The sequence below is a fragment of the Syzygium oleosum genome, unplaced genomic scaffold, assembly GCF_021117445.2.
Source record: "Syzygium oleosum isolate NSW1041296 unplaced genomic scaffold, Sole_v2.1 Sole_v2.23, whole genome shotgun sequence".
Taxonomy (NCBI): Eukaryota; Viridiplantae; Streptophyta; class Magnoliopsida; order Myrtales; family Myrtaceae; genus Syzygium; species Syzygium oleosum.
Window position 1 is genome coordinate 2278267 of NW_026607507.1, and position 20799 is coordinate 2299065.

Sequence of the window (20799 nt, forward strand, 5' to 3'; positions counted from 1 at the left end):
GTCCTCCGCCCTCAAGATCCCCCTCCTCGACAAGGACGACGTCCGCGACTGCACTCTCGCCCTCCAGCAGCGGCACCAGACCCCGCCCGGCCTCCTCAACGACCTCGCCTACGACGTGGTCTTCGCCGTCGCCGCCACCCAGCTCGCCGGCGGCCTCTCCGTCGTCGTCGACTCGCCCCTCTCCCGCCGGGCCCACCTGGACCGCCTGGTCCGGCTGGCGTCGTCCCACGGGGCCCGGGTCGCGGTCGTCGAGTGCAGGCCGGGGGACGAGGCCGAGTGGCGGCGGCGGCTGGAGGCGCGGCGCGGCGACGGGGGGAGCTGGCACAAGCCGGCCACGTGGCGGGACATGGAGAGGCTCCTGGAGGCGTACGGCGGGTGCACGGAGTACGACCTCGGCGGCGTCCCGAGGCTGGTGGTGGACACGACGAGGGGAGGGCAGGGCGAGGAGGCGGCGGCGGCTGCGGCGGAGTTCGTCGCCGACGTCCGCGAGGGGCGGTGGGGCGGGAGCGCCGCGCGTGAAGAGTGAAGCGCGCGCGTCGTTGGGGTCCTGTTCCTCGGACGACGAGACACGGATCGTGCGCGTCCGTCGGATCAGGACGAGAGTTTCAACGGCAGCGATCGTCCGGGGGATGGGTGGGTCTTAAGAAGACAGAAACCATTGTAAAATGCGAAATTGGCTGTTGGCGTTTGTAAATGTAAAGACGAGTCGATTTCGCTTTGCGCCAATTTTTTTTTCTTTTTTCTGTTGCCACTTCGATCGAAAGACTTTAGTACATACACATATATATCTTGAAATTGACGCAAGATAACCAATCAAATTAACGACCCATCTACGATATAAATCTCCAATGAAATTTGCCTTTTCTAAGTTATGCAAATTTCATTTTCTTAATTTGCCACCATCATGGCATATAATTTGCAAAAGGGTGTTTTTTTTTTCGTCTATGGATAATATTATTTTGGGATAATGACACAGACGGTCTCTGAATTTTGGTTCAATATGCAATGAAATTCATCAACTTTAAATTTATTCAATGTCGTCTATAGACTTTTGATAAATGTTCAATGTACTCCCTGAATATTATATAAAAATATTCAATGAAGTCTATGAATTAATTCATAAGCTAAAATTGAACATGTACTAAAAATTCAGGGACCACATTGAATATTAAGTTAAAGTTTAGAGATCACATTGAATAAATTAAAAGTTCAGAGTTCACATTGAATATAAGATTAAAGTTTAAGAACCACGTTGAACAAATTAAAATTTTAGGGGCCTACTCGTGCAACGTGCCAAAATTCACCGGCCGTTTGTATCATTATCCAGATTGTTTTTGTCTCGTACGAAATGGCGAACCCTTTTCGTGTCCCCTCAATTCGTTGTGTGAGAGAAAGGGAAAGGGGAAGCGGGGCAGAGTTGGTGCTGATTGATTGGTCGTTGCTCTTGTTTGACGAGGTAGAGATGATGGCGAAGTCGGTTTCTTCTTCTTCTTCTCTCTCTCCTTCTTCTCCTTGAGTCAAGCGCGTTTGCACTCGAGCTGAAAAGAGAGGAATGATGCCCCCTTCTTCCTCCCTTCTTCTTCTGTTGACTTTCTTCTGATTCCCCAATCACCAGTTCACCACCACCACCACCACCACCACCACTCCCATCTCTCTCTCTCTCTCTCTCTCTCCTGCTTTTTCCCTATTCACACACTCCACTTGAGCGCTCGCGTCTCCCCATCTCTCCTCAGCAACGCGCTCGTGCCCGGCAATCCCCGCCGTCTCGGGGTCACTGGGTTTCCTCCCGTTCCTCCGTCCGATCCTTGGTCCGGGCGATCTTCCCGTTTCGAAGGGCCGGGGTTTCGTGCAGGTTTCTTGGCTCCATCTCTGTCGCTCGCCGAGCGCGAGGAGTTGCTTGCTTCAGTAGGTGATTCGAGCTCCCCTGTTCTTGTCGCTGCTCGGTCTTTCTCTTTTGTGATGAGCGGATAACCGTTTTTTAAGCCGTTGAGGAGATTCGTTGGGACAAAGGGTCCGTCGCTGATGCTTTTGATGTCCGTGATCGCTGGAGAATTTGGGCAAATGAAGTTGCCGTCTGGATTTGCTTAGCGTCTCCGAGAGGTTCTTTTACGGATACCCTTTTGGCGTTCGTGGGTAGAAATCACGGGACTTGGATGTGTTGAGACTGTTGGAAGGAGTGATTAGCGACGGCTGGTCTTTGAAGAAATGGAAAATGGGAATGAACTGTCTTCGTCCTCGTCTTATTTGTCGAACGGGTCTACCGATCACGACGCGTTGGCTCCGGCCATCAATCTAGAGTCGGGCTATAACCCTGATCTTCTGAGCTTGAGCAAGCTCGCCGATAGTCTCGACAAGCTACTGGTTGATGACAATTACAACTACAGTGACGTGGAAATAGTGGTCGAGGGCATCTCTGTGGGAGTCCACAGGTGCTTGTTGGCAGCTCGGAGTCGGTTTTTTCACGAGCTTTTCAAGGAGGGAAATGGAGATAATGCAAGGGAAGGAAAACCGAGGTATCTCTTGTCGGAGTTGGTAAGCAATGGTCATGTTGGATTTGAGGCTTTTAATCTTTTGTTGAGTTACATGTACACGGGAAGGCTCAAGGTATTTCCAGTGGAGGTGTCGACATGCATGGACAGCCGTTGCGAGCATGACGCGTGCCTCCCTGCTATTAAGTATGCCGTGGAGTTGATGTATGCCTCGGCCACTTTTCAGATAACAGAGTTTGTGATGCTTATTCAGGTATTTCAGGCGTCTGGATTGATTTTTTCCTTTTGCTGCCTGGATTAATTACTGTTGCGAATATGTCCTACCGATCTGTGCGCAGGCTGCTCTTCAGTAGCTTCTATACGAAAGCTAATTTCATGTCTAGATCTTCTGGTAATTTATGTAGGGACGAATTGCAAATTAATAAGATGATCTTGGGTATATGGCTATATTGTTGGATGTACATCAGGACAAATTAGTTGGGGAACTGACATAAGGAACGTTCTGTGACAGTGAATTTTATTCACAAAAGCTACGCTGAAAACTATATGTTAAATCTCCAGTTTCAAGTGACTGGCTAGAATAGGAAAGTAAGGCCAAATGCTGAATACACTGATTCAGGATTCAGAGAATATATTCATTTTTGAAACTATGTCAGCCAGTCGTTTGTTAGCAGATCTAATCAAGCTTGGTCGACCCATATTCTTGCAGCGTCGTCTTTTCTACTTTGTCGAGAAGGCCGCGGCGGAAGATGTCATCCCCATACTGGTGGTTGCTTTCGACTTCCAGTTGAACAATCTTCTCTTATTCTGCATCGAAAAAGTTGCAAGATCTGATATGGACAGTATTGTGTTAGAAAAAATGCTTCCTCTCGAGATGTACGCTAAAATAAAAGTACAACGTAACGGATTTGGTGAGGCTGCTAAACCAATGGTAACTGAAGTGGATCCCTTGCTGGAAAAGAGAATCAAGCAGATCCACAGAGCTTTGGACTCTGATGACGTCGAATTGGTCAGGCGGCTCCTAAGTGAATCGAAAGTCACTCTAAATGATGCTTTTGCTCTTCACTATGCCACTGCTTACTGTGATCCCAAGGTTTTCAAGGAGGTGCTTGGTCTAGGACTTGCCAATCTTAAGCTCAAGGATTCTCGAGGATACACAGTACTTCATGTGGCTGCGAGGCGAAAGGCGCCGAATATTTTAATACCTCTGCTGAATAAGGGTGCCTGTGCAATGGAAAGCACGCCAGATGGTCAAACAGCTGTTACAATTTGTCGGAGATCGACGAGGCCCAAGGATTATAACCAGGAGACAAAACAGGGGCAGGAATCTAACAAAGACCGAATATGCATTGATGTCCTTGAAAGGGAGATGCAACGTATTTCAGAGGCTGGGTACATGTCTAATTACAAGTCAGTTTCAACAGATGCAACACATGATGACATTATGAGGCTTGAGTACCTGGTTAGCAGAGGTAAACCTGAGTGCAGAATTTTTTACTATTTTTTCTCGAGTTGGTCTTTATTTCTTTGGCACGTTTTGCTTTCCTTTTTGGATTTTGAGGAACCTCACCTTATGCCGGTAAATATTAGGTGCATAAAATGCACCCACTAACTTCATGAAAAAATAATGTGTGTACCCAAACTAGGTTCAATGTCGTTGCCATTAACTTAATGGAAGCATCTTATTGAGGGGATTATGTGCTTCTCTATGCCACTCACTTCTTGTGATCCTAAGTGTTTTCCTGTTTTCTATCAATAGCAGCAGCATAATACCTTCACAAATTCGTCAGAGAAAAGCTACTCTTATCTTCCAAGATAACTCAGAATAAATCTCTTTGAGTTTGCATGTGTGGCCCAACACTAACTCCATGGACATTGTGGAACTTTCAGTACAGTCTTCCGGTTGTGAATCATTGCCCTGGCACCCACGTCGTCGGTTTGCAAATATAGATTTGGTTATCTGAGAGAATACTGGATGTTCTATCTGCCTTGTTTTAATCACTTCTTGGTTTCATTGTGGCAGTGGCATTTGCAGGGACGTTTTTTCCTGCTGAAGCCAAGCTAGCTATGGAGATTGCAGATGCAGAGTGGACCTCATTGTATAAAGGTTTAGCATCAAAAAGCTTACATGGGAATTTCAAGGAGGTTGATTTGAATGAAGCCCCTGCTTTCCATGCTAACGGACTCCAATTGAAGCTTCAAGCACTGCGTAAAACAGGTACGAACTGGTTTGTCGATTTGTGACCTTTTATGTTCTAAGCTCACACAAACGCATGAAATTGTTGAGTATATGGAGCCTAAAAAGATGTCCACTATCTTTGTTTCCTGAATGACATGATCTAGAGCAACACTTGAGTGGTCTTAGTGGACTAATGAGGCTGTTGCTGATAATTTGGCAAATAGCTTTCAAAACTCAATGCAATTACTCGGGTACCAAACTTTTTTTGTCGTCTCTCTACTGGAAGTATGGCCCTTCCCATTTCCCCTGCCTCTACGAGCGGTGTAATCCCAATGAGAATGCTTTCAATCGTAGATCCTCGACAATAGTACTTCAAATATCAGCCAATCTTGTTTCTTGGATTATCATTTTTCTAGCAAGGCTAAGGGCTATCCGCCAATTTATCATGTATTGACACTAAATGGCTTGAATTTGGCCTTGCGAACGGTGCTGTACTTTTCATCTCAATGTAAAGTCTCACTCACCAGTCCCTAGGTTGACATGTTATTGCACAACTACCACTGCATAATCAGATATTATATTAAAAAGCCACCATTGCTGACAATAAAATTCTGAGATTTTAGGCATATCAAGATGTCTGTGTTCAAGTTTATTTTTTGTGGATCGGTTTCTTACTAATCCCTGGATGATGTACGCAAATGATTTGGAATTCAGTGTACATGCTCACGCAGATGTGAATATCCACGTCTTATGAACATAACCAGCCCAAAGCATTTCTCTGGATTTCTCTGGCCTGTGGCTCTTAGTTTGTAAGCTGTCACTAATGCTGATAGACAACTGTTTTGCTTCCCAATAAGCACCATAAAAAGCACTAAAAGCTTCTGCACCAGGCTTTTTACCTGAGAAATCTAAACTTTGAAGGATTATGTTAGTGTTCAGCGGGATGATGTAGGTGTGGACTGGACTAGAAGCCTTGGGACAATCTGGAAATTCTAGTCTGCTGATTCCTATAACTAAAATAAGGTCGTTAGTCATTATAACATCGACGGCTCATTGAAATTTCGTTGATTGCAGTGGAAATGGGTCGTCGCTATTTCCCTCATTGCTCTGAAGTTCTCGACAACTTTCTGGATGAGGTTCCCGATGATTTCTTCCTTGAAAAAGGCACAGCTGAAGAGAAGAGAAGTAAAAAGATGCGTTTCATGGAACTGAAGGATGAGGTCCAGAAGGCCGTTTGCAAGGACATGGCCGAGAACAAGAGATCCGGTCGGTTCCCCGCTTCGTCATCCTCATGTTCTCCGAGACAAAGGAACAAGAAAAAGTGAACTTCTCTTGCTGGTACATCCTCAGAATTTGCAAGAATTTGAGTGGAGAGAGAGCATTCATTTGGAAGAGCGAAAGTCTTTGCCTGTGTGGAAACGCGATAACTCCAAACATACCTCGCAATACAGTGCTTGCCCTGTAAATTATGTAGGAAATGTCAATGACTGGAGAAGAGAAATAGTGATTCTAGCCATTGTCCTCATATGAACCAAATTACATCAGAAAAGGATGTAGTCCATGTCCTCCATGGATTGGCATTTCGGATGTGTTGTTACTTGTAATAAGAATTCGTGGGATGTTCTGTACTAATAAATACTTTCAGGTCGAGGTGTAGATGAATCATATGGAACTTTGATCATGAACCTGGTGATTCCATACACGATGCTGGTATTTTTCTGAGGAAGAAAACCGTTGCATATTAATTCCCACCTCCTTTTTCAAGCAGTGTGTTGTCAGTACTTTGCGATTTCGCATTGAATGGATCCCTTCATTATAGCAGCGTCCGCCGGATGAACGGATGAGAGACTTGACCGGACCTGGGTTACATAGACTGGCTCTATGTAGTCATTGATCATGCAGGTCTCACACAATCAATGATTTATAAAGCTTTTTACCGACATTGTTGTTGCTACACCGCATGTTGAAAACATAAATTAGCTGCATATCTCGCAGGAAACCGTCGAAATGCACTGAAATATCTCTCGACTTTTTCGCATACAGAAACAGGTAAGTCCTTTGTTTCTGGTTAGCCCACCAAACCACCTAATGAACACAGTTTGCTGACCAAATATATCCAGTAAGTATAAATCTGATTATAATTAGTAAGGCCATCTTAAAATAGGCAAATAACTTCAATTTGATACAAAGGAGGTCCTATTCATGCAAAAAGATTACCGGGTCCCTCTTTGTAGATTTACTCTAATTAGTGGTGTTGACTGTTGTAGCGGCGTTAGATGGCTTGCATATGCTTCTTTATGTTTTTTTCTTTTGGGGCCCGTGATCTCGCACGTGCTTATATATGCCCGATCTCATTATGATTAAAGGAGTACCAGCAAATCCGTCTAAGTAGATTTTGTTATCGGGTGTCTCGCGGATAATCTCTAACGTCGCTGTCTTGAAAGGTAAAATTAATGTCTGTGGAGACGTATGGAGTGGGATTAATGCATAGCAAATTCACATGTCGCCATGATATGACACAAGGTGTATTATTGTACAGCTTCTAAGCGCTTTTGGTGAATGTTTTTTTTTTCTATATTTTTTAAAAGTCAAACACTCGAAGCTAGATAGGCAAACTGATGGTCGGAAGTAATGACTGTATTTTTGTTCTTTCTTTTTGCAATATTTTATATCTTATAATAAGAACCAACATCGAACAAAATTTTGGTCACGCAATTGTTTTAAATTGATTCCGGCTGTCAATTCCTACGAATTGTTGGGGAAGACGGGGAAGACATTTCCTTTATAAGGTAAGTTGAATCTTTGTTAGAAGAATGTGACGTCCATTACGTTTAGTGCAAGCTGAAGTATCTTGTATTATACACAACAAAATTATGGTCCTCTAACTGCTTTTAAAAGGCAACCTACATTGTCGAACATTGTTTGATCCAATTAATTCTAATGTCGTACGGCACTCCCGTCCGGTCTCTCGACTTCCTAACAGCCTAATCAATGGCTTTCCCAATCTTCCAACGGCAGACATATGCTTAATATGGAAGAAAGTCTTTGAACGAAGCAACCTTTACGAACTAGTCAGGAGATTATATAAATCGCCACAAACGAAACCCTTTCAAATATTAGTTAACCAGAAATTATATTTATGCATTGTTTCGTGAGCTCTCTCTCCATTTTTACAATATTTAAGGAGAACTTATGTTCACTCACCAAATATAATTCGAGAATATAATTAAAAAAAACATGGGGACAAAAGGACAATTACATAAAAAGTGTATTGTCGGATATATGATATCTAGGAAATAGGGCATTGGGCGCATTTATGACGTCAGGTTAAATTTTTTATGCCTCATGTATGGAAAATGACATAAATGGTCTTTAAATTTTGGCTAAATTTGCAATGTGATTTCTGAACTTTTGATATATTCAATGTGGTTACCGAACTGTAACCCAATATGTAATATGATCCCTGAACTTTCAATTTGTTCGATGCGGTCCCTGAATTTTTTGTACGTGTTCAATTTAGTCCATGAACTATATGAAAATGCTCAATGTTGTTCTTAAATTTGAATCAATCGAATAACATCATTGAACATTATATAGTTTATGAATTAATTTGAATATTTATCAAAAAGTTCATGGACTATTTGAATAAATTAAAAATTTAGAGATTATATTGTACGCATGAGTTAAAGTTAAGGGATTATTAGTGTTAGGGCGAACATCCCCCTCGTTGATTAGTAAATTAATTCGAGAAATCAGAAGAGCCATACGCACACAGGCCGGGGGGGTGGGGTCGGGTTCCGTCCAATGTCGGCCTCTAATTGGCCAGTCTGACATTGACGCGACGCGTTTGACCGCCACGTCACCTCCCCGCTCCTGCGGTTTTACTATTATTATTAAAAAAATTCAGGGTTTATCCCTTTTTCTGTGTTTTTTCTTCTTCTTTTTTTCGTACTTATTTATAAATTTCAGTTCAATTCCATGTGAATTTTCAGGCGGTTTTGCTTCTTCTGGAAGGACAACGTAAATAGAAGGGAAAAGGAAGGGAAGGCATCTTGGTCATTCATGGTGGTGGTGGTGGTGGTGGTGGTGGGTTGCGTGCACACTCCCTTGGAAACCTCGCTGTCTCCCTCACCCAGAATCTTCTCCCTCGCTCGCTCGCCGACGACGACGACGATCGCCCTCCGTCGGAGCTTCTCCGATTGCCGGTGAGAGCTCGATCGCCGAAGGGGTCTCTTTTCCTCCTCCTCGCGCGCGCGCGCGCGCTGTTGTGGTTCGTCCGTTACGGGGTCGCCGTCGTGCTTTCGAGGTTCGTTTCTGTCCCTGGCGTGATGGGTCGCGGGAAAGGGCCGTGCTTGATGGTCTCCGTGATCGCTCTGGTGTCTCCTCCTTTGCGTGTCATGGTGGTGGGCAGTGTCTTGCTCGTTGTCGTTTCGAATTTTTCGCGTTCCGGGGGGCGGCTGAAACCCGGAGAAGCTTTTGTTCGTGGGGCTTTTTTGTTTTGGCATTCGGATGGGGGTCTTGTGCTGTGTGTGCCGTTGGCCGTATTGATTCGCTCCTCTGTGATGGCCGTAGGGACATTGGGTTTGCTCTGTAACGAGTCGATAGTCGTGACGGTAGACATACATGCAAGGTTCCGGGGGTGCGCGGTATGGGTTATCGGCTTTTGAAGGAGCAATGTGGTGTGCTTGCTGTTGCTTATTTTCAGAGTATTGAACCATGCGAGCATTCAACTATGTTTACTTATTGCTTTAAGATGTCAAGTTTTGTGCTTTTCAAAGCTGGACTGTTTTTGCCTGCTTTTTATTTGGGGGGGGGGGTGGGTGGGCGAGGGGGAGGGGGAGGGGGTGGTCGGGGGTGTTTAAAGCTTGAAGTGTTGGTCCGAGTTTGCTTCTCTTTCTGTAATTGAGTCTCTTGGGAACAGGGATGCATCCATTTATTAGTTTTAGAAGCATCTTACTGCAGACTGAGACGAGAACTGTTTTTTTCTGGCTGTAATTGATGAGTAGTTCAGGCAGGTTACTTCAAGCATTATACTTTCGTGGTTGATTTTTCTTATCTTTTGACAGGAAGCAACCTTGTCGATTGTCACCATGTTTTCCCTGTCATTTTGTGGTTTGTTAGTCGTCAATTGGAAGTACTCCTAATGCCCAGAGTTGGGCTTTAGTATATAATGCTCTTATTATTTCTCTGAGTTTCAAGAATTTACCAGCAATACAAATACTTGCGGACTATCATGAAAAAAGAAGCTCAACTAATCTGGTTTGGCCATAATTTTTGCAAATCTCTGATGGTAGCACTTTCTCAGCTTCTTTTGCAATGTGTGGAAGCATTTTATCAATATTTTATGGATTTATATTAGGTCCATTGCCAGTGTAAAAACTGAGTTATATATTCATCGTTAGATGATTTACGTATGGAAGAATTTTAGCTATTTCTTTATCTCCAACTACACATGACTATCTTCCAAAGATGAATATTTAAAAACTTTTTTACACTGGTGGCGGAATCCTAATTTCAATTGTCAATAATTCTGTGTCTTTAAATTGCTGTTGCTTTTTCAAGGAATGAAGATACTTTAGATGGAAACAAGGCTAGCATATGATGCCTGAATTATGTTGTGAAGAAATCGTTCAGTGTATACTTTTCTTCTTATTTGACCATATTGGTCCCAATCTGTGTGATATTTGTGATGTTCATTGTTGTCCTCTGGACATGAGATTCCAATAATCGATTTTTCTGGCAATTGACAGATCAAGTGGTGCTGGAGTTAGAATTTGCACCATTTCAGTTAGACTTATCTAAGTGACTTCTGATTGCTGTTTCTTCTTTGTCACTCATCCTCCTTTTTTTTTTCAGAGAACCATAGAGAAAGAGGATAGAAGAATAAAACAGCAGAGATAGTCTGGTCGGCACAGAATTTGACGCTTTTCTGGACAGAAAAAGCAGGGCAATGGCAGTTAGTTATTATCAAAATCAGGCTGAACATCTGCTGAAGGAGTACATGCTTGCAGATCCTTTCGTTCCTTACACATCTATTGTCGGTGGGATTCTTGCTTGCAAAATGGTAGGTTCACAATTTCCTTTACTAGTATTGCCATGCGGGGACATGTAGTACTAGTCCCATCATGTTGCTTCCTACATTATAATTATTATCATGCTGGTGTTTTTGCCCCAAGGCAAGGAATTGTCAAAGTTAGCAAATTTCCTTTTGATTATTTATCTTTTGTTATTTTTTTAATATGGTTCTGTTTTGATTGTTCAAATCAGGTCTATGACCTCACACAGTTGATTAGTGCGCTGAATTTCAAGAGCTATCCAAGCCTTTCTTACATAAAGCGCGTTGAGTGGAATAATCGGTGATTGAATAATTTTCTTCTGTCAGCCTTTTCTTTTATATTTCATAACACGGAGTTTCTCACACGTGTAACTTTTGCAGGGCCATATCAACTGTTCATGCGATTTTCATCACTGTTCTGTCACTATATTTGGTATTCTGGTCAGATATGTATGCTGATTACCAACTCAATGACCTCATTACGTTTCGAAGTTCTTCACTGTCCACCTCCATATTAGGGGTGAGGATGCCTTCAGTGTTTTACCTCTTCAAACGTTTTTGCTGTTTGAGTTAATTTTTGGCTGCAACTTTTCTTGCGTAGCTTAAGTATGTGTAAGTGATGCTGTAGTTTCCTCTTTGGTACCGGTATTGATGGATGAAACAGATTTTTGATCTAGTGATAGTCTACCCTTATAAAGAATCGAGGAAAGTCTCGGGTTCCACTCCCATTTTTCCGCCCCCATACCTTCTACTTCTTACCTGGCGGGGAAAAAAACTCAGTGAGTCATGTTGTTAGCTGATGCAAAAGGATTGGGGAGTATTTCTGTGTGGCAAGTATAAACGGTGACGTATTTTGGATGCCTACTGGTAGCCTACGCCTTCAAAGTTTTAGGGTGCCTGCGCCTTCAAAGTTTTAGGATATCAACATCAAGTTACAGACTCTTCTTTGCTGAAGTTAAGTTACAGACTCTCGGATGCCTAAAAGTGTACTCTCTTCTTTTGTTAGTTTCCCAGGTTTTGATGAGCTTAGGGCACTTGTGATGTAGAATAAGAGGCAGCGCTTAAAATATGGAGACTATGTAACTGGTTTAGGTTTTCTTTTATATAAAGTGAAAAACCTTTGGATGAAATTTGGAGCTTTAGAATTTACAGTGACTAAAGGCTTGTGAAGAAATAATTGAATTCAAGTTGACTGCATCCAATCTTTGATCCTTAGTGTTAACGTTAAATATCTTAGCATTTTTCTTCTGTAGTTTTACTTTGGTTGTGGATAGTCTCTTAATGTATGGTTTGCTTTTGGTTTGACCATAAAAATTGTTGTGCCTGTAACTATACCTTACTATTTTACACTGTAGAAAGGGAAGCTTGTCAGTAGCCTTTTAAGTTGATTACTTTCTTTTTTCTCTTTCCCCATTTTTATGCGTATTCTGTTTCGTAGGCTTCTCTCTTTAGCACAGTGCATCTCTATCTTGTTTTGCTGCACTGTGGAAAACGTTAATTCAATAGGATTAATCCGTAGGGAAGAAGAAATGATGCTCATATGCCTGATAATAGGTTCACTTGGCAACTGGCATGTACTTTGGAGTTAATGCTATGCAGTTCCATTGTATCGTCAATACAGTAATGAAAACTAAAGACATAGCCATTTTGAAATATATCCACTACTGCAAGGTTTACTGCAATGCCTTTTAATTCAGTAATCTGAATTGTTGCCGTGTGGCTTTACTATGTATTTACTTGCAGGTTTCTGTTGGATACTTTCTCACCGACCTTGGGATGATATTCTGGTTTTATCCGTCGCTAGGTGGCATGGAGTATGTAAGTAAACTATCTTCTTAATTTAGGTGGAAGTCATATAAGACTTCCTGAGTGTTTTCAGTGTTCTACATTTATCATTGTGATGCTCCCAAGTTGGTGTCAACCGTTTTCTGCTTCTGGGTGGATGCAGCTTTATATTGAGAGTCTGATAACTCCTTGTCATAGCTTCCATGTACAATTTTCTCATGTATGAAGAAATTCTTGGGTTTTGACTATCTTTATTGCATTTGATAGATAAATTGGTACTGTCTGTGACAGGTAATTCATCATCTCCTATCAATAGCATCATTGGCATATGCTATGTTAACCAGTGAGGGACAACTCTACACCTTTATGGTTCTCATCTCTGAGACAACAACCCCTGGAATCAATTTGAGATGGTATTTGAAACAATGGGAATTTGATAAATGCTTCTGGCCTTTTTTCACTTAAATTATAGCTTTCACTTTTTTGGGTCAGGTACCTTGACACGGTTGGAATGAAGAAGTCTAAAGCATATCTTATCAACGGTGTTGTCATATTCTTATCTTGGCTGGTAACTTCACTCTACTGCTGTCTGCTAAATTGTTAAAGTGATTCTGTTTGCTATAGTAACTTTTATGCATCTTGTAATTGTTTGACCTTCCGTGACACTCTTATTACATCTGTGCAGGTCGCCAGAATTCTCCTATTTGTCTACATGTTTTACCATGTCTACTTGCACTTAGATCAGGTAATAACCTCTCATAGTCTTTATCTGTTTAGTTTCATTAGAAATAATCACTAAGGTTGGTCTTCTCCGTGGAAAAATTATTGGTTGCAAGAACTTTGCATTTGTAAATTAATGTCTTGGCAGATAACATGCTTTAATTTCCTTTCTTTTTCTTTTTCAAAAACTCTGTATCTTATATTTATAGTGGCGGTCTTGGTTGTGGACTGCCATTTGTTATATCCATGCTAAAATTCTCAAACCATTTATCAGTCTAGATGGCCTGTCTCTGCGCAGGTCAACGAGATGCATGCACTTGGGAAATTCTTGGTGTTTGGTGCACCATTGGCGCTAACTGTGATGAACTTATTGTGGTTCGGAAAGATCATCAAGGGATTGAAGAAGACTATAGCAAAGAGGCAGTAAAAGGTGGATAAGGTATTCTGCAGGTCTAGCCATTGGAGAGAAATAGTTGATCAACTCATATCTGGCTTTCCCTCATGTAAAAAATTGAGAGGGAAAGATAAAAGAGTTCAGGACCCCTTAAGGTTAGATGGAGAAATTCGGATAATGGACTTGCTTGTAACAGCATCTCCGTTGTCTGAAGTTTAATCATTTGGTTGCATCCTGAGTTCCACTTCTGAATTGGATGTATATAGTGTAAAGTGCTTATTTATTTGGATTTGAATGGAGATGAAGTTGCTCGAGATCAATGCAATTACTGGTGGGTTCTTCTACCTGAACCTTACGTGCGTTTACCCAAATACTGTCCACCTTATGGAAATATCTTTGGGCTAAAGGGGTTTTCCGAAATGCAAGTAGTGTTTGATAAAATATTTTTTAAAATCAATTTGGGCTAAAAGACTTTTGCTAATATTTAAAAAAAAAAAAAAAACTCTGGCGGAGCTTAACCACCGGCTACCGCCGCCGGCCAGATCTAGTCGCCGGCCAACTATCGACGGCCAGATCTGGTTGCCGGGGCCACGTGACCCTCAGGCGGTGGTCGCCAGGGTCGGGTTAGCCCTCAAGCGGCGGTCGTCGGCCGCTGGACCTGCCTTTGGGGAAGATGAACAATCGCGATGAACAGTGCAAGTTGCATTCCGAAAATGCAACTTCCCAAAGCACCTCAACCCTTGCATTGGCCAAAATTCCTTTAGAGAGCATTCCAAATGCAATTGCATCTTTCCAAAGTGAGTAAAAAAAGTTGTCAAACACCATTTGCATTTTGCCAAAGGACTTTAGAGTTCAAATGAGCATTTCAAATGCTGAACCAAACAGGGCCTGTGTAGACGTCGCTTTGGCCGAGGTTAAGAGACCACCTGCCGAATATGTATTCCCGAATTCAGGTTCGGTCCCAATCCAGGCTCATCAATTTTAAGATTGCGATTTTGCTGGCTTTGTCAATTGCTTCTCTCTAGATATAAACTCCATTTATAGTTTGAGTTAATACCATGAAAAATCCTAAATTGATACACATGTGACAATTTTATCTTGAATTAATTTTTTGATCCCAAAAAATCCTAAACTGGTACACACGTGATAAATTTACCCCAAATTATTTTTTTGACCACCAAAAACCCAATACTGGTATACTTGTGATAATCTTACCATGAATTAATTTTTTTATCACCAAAAATTGTAAACTGGTATACGTATGATAATTTTACCCCAAACTAATTTTTTGACCATTAAAAATCTCAAACTGCTACATTTGTGACAAATTTACCTTCTGTTAGTATCCGTGAAATTGAATTAAATATTACAAAAAATCACAAATTAGTAAATTTGTGACAAACAGAGGGGTAAAACCCTAAACTGGTACACTCATCAACTATCACGTGTTATCAAACTTAGCAATTTGATAGTAAAATTTAAAGGAAACTAACAGATGGTAAATTTTGTCACAGGTATAGCAGTTTGGGGTTTTTGGTGGTCAAAAAATTAGTTTTGGGTAAAATTATCACAGATGTACTAATATGGGGCTTTTGGTGGTCAAAAAAATAGTTTGGGGTAAAATTATCACAAGTGTACCAATTTGGGATTTTTCGTGGTCAACAAAATAGTTTGGGATAAATTTATCACAGATGTACCAGTTTGAGATTTTTCGTGGTATTAACCCTTATAGTTTTTGGCAATGAACCATTCAAGCTTGAAGATGAGATCAGGCCTAAATTCCTGAACTCTCAAGTTCAGTCCCAGTGGCTTGAATAAAGTACCATCCTACTTTGGTTTTTACCGGTCCGAAGACGAGATCGGAGCATGTTATGGAGACACAATGAAATGAACAATCGATGTCGAGATGGAGCAAATAAAACTTCTTCTGTCCATCAATAAACATAGGTAACTCTGGGCGTCCACATACATACAGAACAAAATACTGGAACGGATGGAACATTGGCTAATTAATAAATCCACCACTCTCAATATGAAGGCCAATGTCTCTAAAGGATTATTAACACGAGAGCTAAGGTCTCAATATAATGCCTATATCCTTCTAACACTAGCTGAGGCTGGTAAGGGGGGGTGAAACCTTAATTGTTCAGATGCTTAAGTCCAAGTTCAAGTGACTGGTTTCGGGAGGATGATCGCCGCCGTCGGAACCAAACTGGAAGATGTGATTGTCAACCATCAATGGCCATGACGGCTCTTTATCTTCTGCCGCTACACATTGCATCGTCACCGAGGAATTGAACGAAAGCGCGAGATCGCAATTCTCGCTTACCTCACCATCATCTTCCTCCCTTGACGTCTGTGCCTCCTGCATAGCAAGAACAGAGAAAGATTAGCCCTCTGCATAATAATGAAAGATTATCAACACACACACACACACACACACACATGGAAACTAGCTAAAACCTCGTATTCATTATCATCCACTTTCTCTGTCTGCAAAGGCCATTCATAGCATTCTGCATCCACCACCCTGCAGAGAGTAGAGCAAACACTCAGACAATATTTCACATGGCCTTGCTTGAGCTAAGTTATTGACGAGTTAAATACAAACTCAGTATCCTCAGCAGCAATTGATATTAGACATTTGATGTCATTATGAGTTAGATAGATACTATTAAATTACTTGTTAAGATATAAGTATATTCCCCACCGCACTCTAGTGGATTAAGCTTTTGAAGTAGACTGTTGTTTATATAACTTCACATTTATCAAAATAATCATATCTATGCATTTCATGTCACCATACTCATTCTTGAAAATTTGACATCCACTCACATCTTAATCCTGTATTTTCTCTATACTTACTTTGATGCAGAAGTTTCACACTCATATTAACATTCCTGTATATGATAGTCATGCACACCTTGTATTGGTATGACTAGTTTTTTAATATATCATAAAGTACTATGTAGCTTAATTATTTCAATAATCACGAAATCTTCAGTAATATCAGCGTGATTTTCTTTATTAAGTTGCATACGTTAACTTGGTTATATAAGCTATCTTTCACCGTATGCGTATACCCTAATTCTATCATCGTATTGATTGAGTTGCTCTCATGTTCTAACATTCTTTAATATAAAACTAATTTATGTATTCGACTTTTTTAGCGAGCGTGTGTAGGTTTTGCCATGTTTATCCAAAAAAATGATTGTAAAAAATTGTGATTATTTTGTTAATTCATGTGATTTCTTAATCTCAACATTGTTGTGCTCATATTTTTAGAGAGAGTTGTTTCACGCCCCTAGGTATTCTTTACCTACCCACTAGTGTTGGCTTAGGGTAAAACGTTACTAAAATGTGAAAAGATATATAGGCGGATAATTGTCCAAAAATCCTAAATCTATTGTACGGCGATCAATTCAATTCTCAACCTTTCAATTGTGTCAATTTAGTTCTAAATTTTTTGATAATTTGCCAATTTAGTAATAAATCTTTCAATGTGTCAATTTGTCCTAAACCTATCGAAGATTTGTTAATTTAGTCTTAAACCTTTTGACGATTTGCTAATTTAGTCCTTCCAATCAATTTTAGCCAGAAATCGCTAATGTGGACGCTAACCATCCGACGTGGCATGGCTGGCACTAACATGAACCACATTTTAATTTTTAAAAAAAAATTCTAATTTGTTTTTTATTTTATTTTATTTTCTGTTCTTTTCTTTTTTTGTTCCACGGTCTATTCCTAAACTTTAGTAAGCAAACATGCGTGCTTTTCACATAGCTATAAAAAAAATACTACTCTTAGAATATAACTATACTTGTAACCACATTATACCTTCGCAAGTCTATGTGATCGAGTGACATAAATTCTTTTCTTATTAAAGTTTGTAGATGCACGGCAATGGACATAATTATCTGTTAAATTTTATTTTTTAAAAAAGAAAGGGAGGGTTCCGCCCCTAAAAAACAACATGTGTCACTTTCTAAGAGGGAAGGACCATGTTTAGAAAGATTAAAGATTCTTTGTAACCCATGCAAGAGACTAAGCACATGGAGCAAATTCCACTCAATGGACACGTACATGCACTTAGCATTTGATTTTGGAAGAAATGGAAGACATAATTGGAGAGTTAAGTGGAAATGATGGTACTAATTAAAAGAAAGAGAAAAAGGCTGACCTGTTGGTGCAAATGATTTGAGGCTCATCATTTTCTTGATCATTTGCTCTATGAACATGAGAGCCTTCCCATGGCCAAAGGACTGCACCAGCCACTTTGCTACCATCCCTGGAACTTCTGTACATCTGCATCCCCATTGATTTTTCAGTACATATATTAAGAGACAGAGAGAGAGAGAGTCATTGGATATATATACTCTAAACGATTTCAATCAATATAAAATGAAACCCGATCATATAAGTCACTCATATGTACTCACCAACGATCTTAATCCATATCAAATAAAACTGCATCAAATTAATTTAACAAGATTTGGATCCACACTGCAGCTCAAAGTAGCCACCAAGTATTACTACTTGCTGTCAAAGCTTTTTTTATACAAAAATACACGTGAAGCTCACAATGAATACTATGTTATCATCAAGTCATCCATCGTGTAAGCAATGTTAAAGATGAGTCCACCCAAAGAATTCTCACAGTTTGGTAGTTCTGAATAAATCAGGGGGAGCTCAGAATTTTCAAGGCACGACTGATAAAAATTTTCGTCAACCTTGATCGACAACTAGGAGCTTTGTACTTTGATACTGCATTATTAAAGAACTCTTGGGTTTGTAGGGAATTCTCTAGCATGGCTTTCATAACGAATAATGACCAACGATTCTCTCTGTATTCACGACATTTTAGTAAGATATATAAATGAATACACATGATAGAGTTAGATGATATTGGAAATTCGACAATCAAAGATCACTTGTTAGAGAGTATTCAAGTTTAGTAAGATAAAAGAGGGAAAACAGAAACGCAGTCACATCATTCAAACAAATTAAGTATATCCGAAAGGACAGCACAGATGTAAAGAAGTGAATTACCCTACGTTGAGCATAAGTTTACATAGTATAATATACCCGAGTTGTTTCTATACTTTTATGTGCGTGATTGCTTTATTTAGTTAGTTCTATACTTTTAACATATTAAGAGCACGAAAGTTGGTCTAAACACCACCTCAACGCTCCAAAAAGCAGACTTAACACCATAAGAAAATATATTGAACAATACGATGAACTACATGTCAACAGTCGTGAATACTTTTGTTGTGACCAAGTAAGAATTCCTCTTCTTTTTGTGCTTCATCAACCTTGTAAAGTTCACTAATTTAGTGAGTAGACTACCCTCAGATGTAGAGAAGATGTCCACAAAGAATAGCTCAATCCATACGAAGAGCGTACAAGAGGAAATTTGAGGCAATGAGGCTATAATCTGTTGCAAATGGGGCGTCTAATAGTAGCTAGAATACTAAACAATATTGATATTGGCTCCCAAAAACCTACATGAACATATGTATCCTTAATGGTGACCATGAGTCATGCCTTTTTGTGATGCAAATACAACAAAAATAGGGCTTTGTACATTAGGTAATACATGGCGACAAAAGCTTATATGTGCATTAAGTCCTGTCAATTAATATTAGTTATCTCTCTAGTAGTACTAACTCTTGGCTATATCCACTTGTAATGTATGAGATGATGATAAGGCATATGCGAACTTAGGGCTTCTAACGAATGATCCATGTAGTTAACAGAGGTATATATATACATGATTAACTAGAAAAAGGCTGAATCTATTTCCGATTTTTAATTTTCAGTGCAGAGAATGAAATTGATCCACTCACGCAGTCGATTTCCATCTGTTTTTTATGAGGTCAATTTGTAACTGTCGCCAAATTTGGAAGTAGTGAGCAGAACATGCGTTGCATCTAAACGAAAAAGGAAACAGAAAACATGTAGGGCATACGTAGAATGAAACAACTGATGCAATATATGATGAGCTCTCCCTAGGGTTTCTTTTTCTGCTCGAAAGTGATGCATCTTTCGTTTGTCGTCCTAAAAAGATCAGAAAAGTAATAAGCAAAAAGATCCACCACAATCTCAGGGCGAGAGAGAAAAGTATCCATAGGAACCACGTTCGCATGCTTTCTGACACCAGTTGAGAGAATGATTAATTCTCTAGAACCCTAAAGTTCTTATATCGGTAATCATTGTACAGTTGATGAAGCTTTTCTTTCCTGATCTTGTGGCTCTTTATGACACTGTTACCTTTTTTTCAACCTTTTAAAGAACGGGAAAACCAGAAAATCTATACCTGAAGGTGACTCTTGACATGAGAAATCTTCAGTCCTTCTACGCTCATCATCTGCAGAATTCGCTTCGGTGTCGCGTCTGCTCAGAAAAAAAAAAACAGAAAGAAAAAATCACTGTATCGATCTCTCTCACACACAGACACACTCACAAAAAGAAACCAAATTGCATCTTTTCAGTTTATGTCCCCGAAAGCAAAAATTCGATCATGCGTATGATGTCCTCTCCTGGAGAGTCCCTCTCATATAGACAAGATCACAGTTCGGAAGCTCACTGTATTTTCCTCCGAGCCGCTCCACGGCCTCGACAAAATGATCGTGGAGCTCCGGTGTCCACCGGAGCCGGGGAACTGCGGACTTGTTGTACCGCCGGACCTCGCTTTTCCGAGACCTTCTCATTTCAGCACCTGGGTTCGTCATGATCAGCAAAATGCTCATTTTGGAATGACTTTAGTCTGGTCGACATGGCATATAAATGCGGGTAAGACTTTTTGGACCCCGAATATAAGAATTCTCTCTTAACACCTTAAGTGCGAAATAATGGGCCAGTCTAAGACCTTAGACTTCTAGCATTTGGTACATGCAGAAAGGTCTTCATTATCTATCTATTCTATAGTTGTACGTGGAATTACATAACACACACGATACGTACTGTAGACGCAAAGCATAGCTAGCCCCACCTCCTTTGAAACTTGAATTGAACTCTTTTTCTTTTTTGGTTATTTTCTTGTTTCTTAGGATATATTGTCTAGTGTTTGAAACTTGCTCTTATTAGAGCATAGGTAAAACTAAAAAGAGATGGGTTCTCTTAGTTTGACTCTTTGCTTTGTCTTTCACAGTGATTGGGTCTTAGGGCTGAAGTT

The 20799-nt window shown here is 40.5% G+C and overlaps 3 protein-coding genes across 4 annotated transcripts; 2 read left to right on the top strand and 1 right to left on the bottom strand.

Annotated features, from left to right (window-relative positions):
• The first annotated feature begins 1983 nt into the window (after positions 1-1983).
• Positions 1984-6349, top strand: LOC115682764 (BTB/POZ domain and ankyrin repeat-containing protein NPR1-like). Its single transcript, XM_030607093.2, has 4 exons — positions 1984-2742; positions 3199-3961; positions 4513-4707; positions 5743-6349. The coding sequence occupies exons 1-4, from the start codon at positions 2206-2208 to the stop codon at positions 5991-5993; spliced, it is 1746 nt and encodes a 581-aa protein (XP_030462953.1). The 5' UTR covers positions 1984-2205; the 3' UTR covers positions 5994-6349.
• Positions 6350-8717: 2368 nt separating this feature from the next.
• LOC115682821 (uncharacterized) lies at positions 8718-13942 on the top strand. Of its 2 annotated transcripts, none has more exons than XM_030607174.2 (9): positions 8718-8974; positions 10525-10732; positions 10936-11024; positions 11105-11243; positions 12467-12541; positions 12800-12921; positions 13001-13076; positions 13194-13253; positions 13527-13942. In XM_030607174.2, the coding sequence occupies exons 2-9, from the start codon at positions 10619-10621 to the stop codon at positions 13653-13655; spliced, it is 804 nt and encodes a 267-aa protein (XP_030463034.2). In that variant the 5' UTR covers positions 8718-8974; positions 10525-10618; the 3' UTR covers positions 13656-13942. The 2 variants fall into 2 exon arrangements, with proteins under 2 accessions (XP_030463034.2, XP_030463036.2); XM_030607176.2 differs by having other exon boundaries at positions 8718-8873.
• A 1587-nt stretch (positions 13943-15529) lies between these two features.
• On the bottom strand, positions 15530-20483 carry LOC115682801 (probable transcription factor KAN4). The gene is made up of 5 exons (XM_030607138.2): positions 20212-20483; positions 19942-20018; positions 17803-17927; positions 16086-16152; positions 15530-15987 (listed from the first exon to the last, which is right to left on the bottom strand). Exons 1-5 carry the CDS (start codon positions 20372-20374, stop codon positions 15769-15771), a joined length of 651 nt encoding a protein of 216 aa, XP_030462998.1. The 5' UTR covers positions 20375-20483; the 3' UTR covers positions 15530-15768.
• Positions 20484-20799: the final 316 nt, after the last annotated feature.